Raw genomic sequence first — 3978 nt, forward strand, 5'->3', positions numbered from 1 at the left:
AAGCCCCATGAGCTCGAGTCAGCTAGCATGGGCCAGCCACAGGTTTTTAACTGCAGTATAGACATACCCTTTAAGCCCAGTGGTTGGAATTTGTGTGCTGGAGTCTGTGTGCAGCTGCCACAGTCACTCCTATAGTTTTTAGTATACATACAATATACAGCAGGTAGGATTATTATAGATGTTACTGTCTGCTGTCCTTAAGTTGCATTGCTTGTGCTGCACAATGAGGGTATGTCTACACTAGAAAGTTAGTTCGAACTAACGGACGTTAGTTCGAACTAACTTTCCTAGGCGCTACACTAGCGCTCCGTTAGTTCGAACTTAATTCGAACTAACGGAGCGCTTAGTTCGAACTAGGTAAACCTCATTTTACGAGGACTAACGCCTAGTTCGAACTAGCTAGTTCGAACTAAGGGCTGTGTAGCCCTTTAGTTCGAACTAGTGGGAGGCTAAGGCTTCCCAGGTTTCCCTGGTGGCCACTCTGGCCAACACCAGGGAAACTCTATTGCCCCCCTCCCGGCCCCGGAGCCCTTAAAGGGCCACGGGCTGGCTACTCACTTTGTGCCAGTTGCAAGGCTGCAAGCACCCGTGCCTGCACAGCCTGCACCTGCCACACAATGAGCCAGCCATCCGAGGGTTCCCAGCCCTCCACTGCTCCCCACGACCAGCCTGGCGGCTCCCGGGAGCCTGCCCGGGGGCGCAAAAGGCGGGCGCCCGCCTGGTCAAGTGCGGAGATCGTGGACCTCATCGAGGTTTGGGGGGAAGCCTCCAATGTCCACGATCTCCGCACTAGCCACCGGAACGCGGCCGTCTATGGACGCATGGCTGCCAGTCTGGCCGCCAGGGGCCACCAGCGCAGCCGGGAGCAGGTGCGCTGCAAAATTAAGGACTTGCGGCAGTCCTACTCCCGGGCCTGCCTGCCAGGGGCTGACCCGGAGGCCTGCCCCCACTTCCATGCCCTGGACCGCATCCTGGGGCCTCATGCCGTCCCTGCCCCCCGGGACGTGATTGACCCCGGGGCAGAGGGACCGCTCCTGGAGACGGAGGAGGAGGAGGAGGGCTCTGAGAGCCAGGAGCCTGCCGCCAGCCTTCCCAGGACCCGGGACCCCCGAGGCACCCCACAGAGCCGCTCGCCTGCATCATCAGAGGCCGGGGAGGCGTCCACCTGTGAGTACCCTCGTGTTCCCCTTATGTGTACGGGGGGCTGGGGCGAGAGGGAGCCCCGGGACCGTGCGCCTGGGCCTTGCCCACCACGGAGCAGCAGCTGGGGATCCTGCAGGGGCCCTGGCCTTGCAGAGGGGAGCTGGGTTTCACACACCTGGGCCCCTGGGGTAATTGACCGCTGGTCTTCTTGCACCACAGCTGCAGCACCGGGGCCTGCAGGGCGCACCACACCGCCTGCAGCAGCCGCCCGCGCCCGGGCAAGCAGGACAGCCAGGAACCAGGAGGACTACCAGAGGCGGCATCTCCGGTTCCTGGACCGACAGCTCCGTCTCCAGGACCACTGGGTCCAGGAGGACCTCAGGCTGCGCCAGAGGAGTCTGGAGGCCCTGGAGGAGCAGGGCCGTGCCCTGCGAGGCCACCTCCAGAGCCTGCTGGACCGCTTTCCATTTCCTCCTCCCCCTGCTCCCCCTCTTGCTCCCCCTCTTCCTCCCCCTGCTCCCCCTCTTTCTCCCCCTCTTGCTCCCCCTGCTCCCCCTGCTCCTCCTGCTTCCTCCACACCCCCTGTCCTCTCTGCCCCCCCCTCCACAACCATTCCCCACCGACGCCCCCGGACCCGCAGTGTGGCGAGACGGGAGAGGCAGCCGGACTCCCACCCCTGAGCTTTCCTTTCCCTTCCTCCCTTCCCTCCCCTCCCCTTCCAGCTCCCTTGTCCCAGGTTTCCCCCTCCCTTCTCCCACCTTCATTCCTCCCTCCCCCACCCCAGTTCTCTGAAATAAACAGACGTTTTTGTTTGAAAAACAGGTGTCTTTATTGTACAGTAGATAGGGAGGGGAAAGGGGAAGGGGGGGGTAGGGTGGAAGAAGGCCCCGGTGGGGCATGCAGGGAGAGGTCAGTCCTCCTCCTCCTCCACCTGGAAGCTCTCCCGCAGGGCTTCCCGGATCCGGATGGCCCCCCGCTGGGCTTCCCGGACGGCGGCGGTGCGGGGCTGACCGTAGTGTCCAGCCATGCGGTCAGCCTCAGCCATCCAGGCTGGCAAGAAAGCCTCCCCCTTCCGCTCACACAAATTGTGGAGCACACAACATGCCGCCACCACGGGAGGGATGTTGTGCTCAGCCAGGTCCAGACGGGTGAGGAGGCATCGAAAGCGGGCTTTCAGTCGCCCGAAGGCCCCCTCCACCACGATGCGGGCCCTGCTCAGCCTGTTATTGAAGGCCTGGCGGGAGGGATTGAGGTGCCCCGTGTAGGGCTTCATGAGCCACGGCTGCAGTGGGTAGGCGGCATCCCCCACCAGGCAGACGGGCATGTCCACGTCCCCGACCCTGATGTGGCGGTCGGGGAAGAAGGTCCCGTCCTGCAGCCGCTGGCACACGGAGGAGTTCCGGTACACCCGTGCGTCGTGTGCTTTGCCGGACCAGCCCACATTGATGTCCGTGAACTGTCCCCGGTGGTCACACACGGCCTGCAGGATGACGGAGAAGTACCCCTTTCTGTTGACGTACCGGGACGCCTGGTGTTCCGGGGCACGGATGGGGATGTGCGTCCCGTCGATGGCCCCCCCGCAGTTGGGGAAGCCGAGGGCGCCGAATCCCCGGATGACGGCGTCCGGGTCGGCGAGGCGGACCACCCTGCGGAGCAGCACCCGGTTGATGGCCTTGACCACCTGCGGAGAGAGACACAGCAAAGCGTCAATCAGTGGGGCGCCCGGGTGGCTGGGAGCGTGCGTGCCCTGGCAGTGCCCCGCGCCCCACTCCCGGAAGCAACCCCCCTGGCGGCGTGTAGTACGGCCGGGACAGCCCGACCTCTCCGGTGCGGGGCGCCTTCGCCTCCTCCCGCCCCCCCCTTTGTCCCTGGGGTGGCCCATCCCCTCCTCGCAGCCCCCCTCCCCCCCGGCTCGGTGGCCGACGAGCGCCGTACCTGCATGAGCACTGCTCCGACAGTGGATCTCCCCACGCCGAACTGGTTCCCGACGGATCGGTAGCTGTCCGGCGTGGAGAGCTTCCAGAGGGCGATGGCCACCCGCTTCTGGAGGGGGATGGCGGGCCTCATGCGAGTGTCCCTTCTTTGCAGGGCAGGGGCGAGCCACTCGCAGAGCTCCAGGAAGGTGTCCCTCCTCATCCTAAAGTTCTGGGTCCACTGTCGGTCGTCCCAGTGCTCCAGGACGATGCGGTCCCACCAGTCGCTGCTGGTGTCCAGACGCCAGATGCGGCGGGGCACGCCGGTGCCGGGGCGCCGCCGCGGCTCCTCCACGGCCCCCAGGACGGCCAGGCGGAGAGGCAGGGGGCTGACGTTCCCCAGGTGGTGCCAGGCAGCCTCGAGCCATTGGTGGCAGGCTTGCAGCAGCAAGTCCAGAACGTGCACCAGAAGGTGCAGGGCGAGCCGTGGCTCCATGTTGCCACCTGCGGCGGTCCCCCCCGAAGGGAAGCACCGACACAGACGGGCACAGAGACCGACGCTTTGCTGTCCCTCGGCGAGGTTGGCAAGCAAGCAGGGAAAGCTGAGAACCGGCTGTCCAGGGGGGTCCCTTTAAGCACGAGCCTCAGATAGCCTCAGACAGCAGCCACACAAAGCAACTGCTGACCTGATGCCCTGCCAGAACCGGTTTCAGCTGCCCTTAAATGCCCCCCTGCGTCCAATCAGTGTGGACGCGCTAGTTCGAACTAGCAAAACGCTAGTTCGAACTAGTTTTTAGTTCTAGATGCGCTAGTTCGAACTAGCTTAGTTCGAATTAACTAATTCGAACTAAGTTAGTTCGAACTAGCGCTGTAGTGTAGACGTACCCTGACTGTTCTATTATTGACTTAATCGCTTTAGTCC

The 3978-nt window shown here is 63.6% G+C and overlaps 1 protein-coding gene across 1 annotated transcript; it reads left to right on the forward strand.

Annotated features, from left to right (window-relative positions):
- Nucleotides 1–306: 306 nt before the first annotated feature.
- Nucleotides 307–1949, forward strand: LOC142826514 (uncharacterized). The gene is made up of 2 exons (XM_075919123.1): nucleotides 307–1167; nucleotides 1363–1949. Exons 1-2 carry the CDS (start codon nucleotides 618–620, stop codon nucleotides 1821–1823), a joined length of 1011 nt encoding a protein of 336 aa, XP_075775238.1. The 5' UTR covers nucleotides 307–617; the 3' UTR covers nucleotides 1824–1949.
- The last annotated feature ends 2029 nt before the right edge of the window (nucleotides 1950–3978 follow it).

Source organism: Pelodiscus sinensis, chromosome 1 (assembly GCF_049634645.1).
Source record: "Pelodiscus sinensis isolate JC-2024 chromosome 1, ASM4963464v1, whole genome shotgun sequence".
Classification (NCBI taxonomy): Eukaryota; Metazoa; Chordata; order Testudines; family Trionychidae; genus Pelodiscus; species Pelodiscus sinensis.

What these genes read in the sequence shown, in the direction of transcription:
- LOC142826514 (XM_075919123.1), top strand. Translation starts at nt 618, where the DNA reads ATGAGCCAGCCATCCGAGGGTTCCCAGCCCTCCACTGCTCCCCACGAC. An exon ending in GGCCGGGGAGGCGTCCACCT is followed by an intron (nt 1,168 to 1,362) that starts GTGAGTACCCTC and finishes CTTGCACCACAG; the next exon opens with CTGCAGCACCGGGGCCTGCA.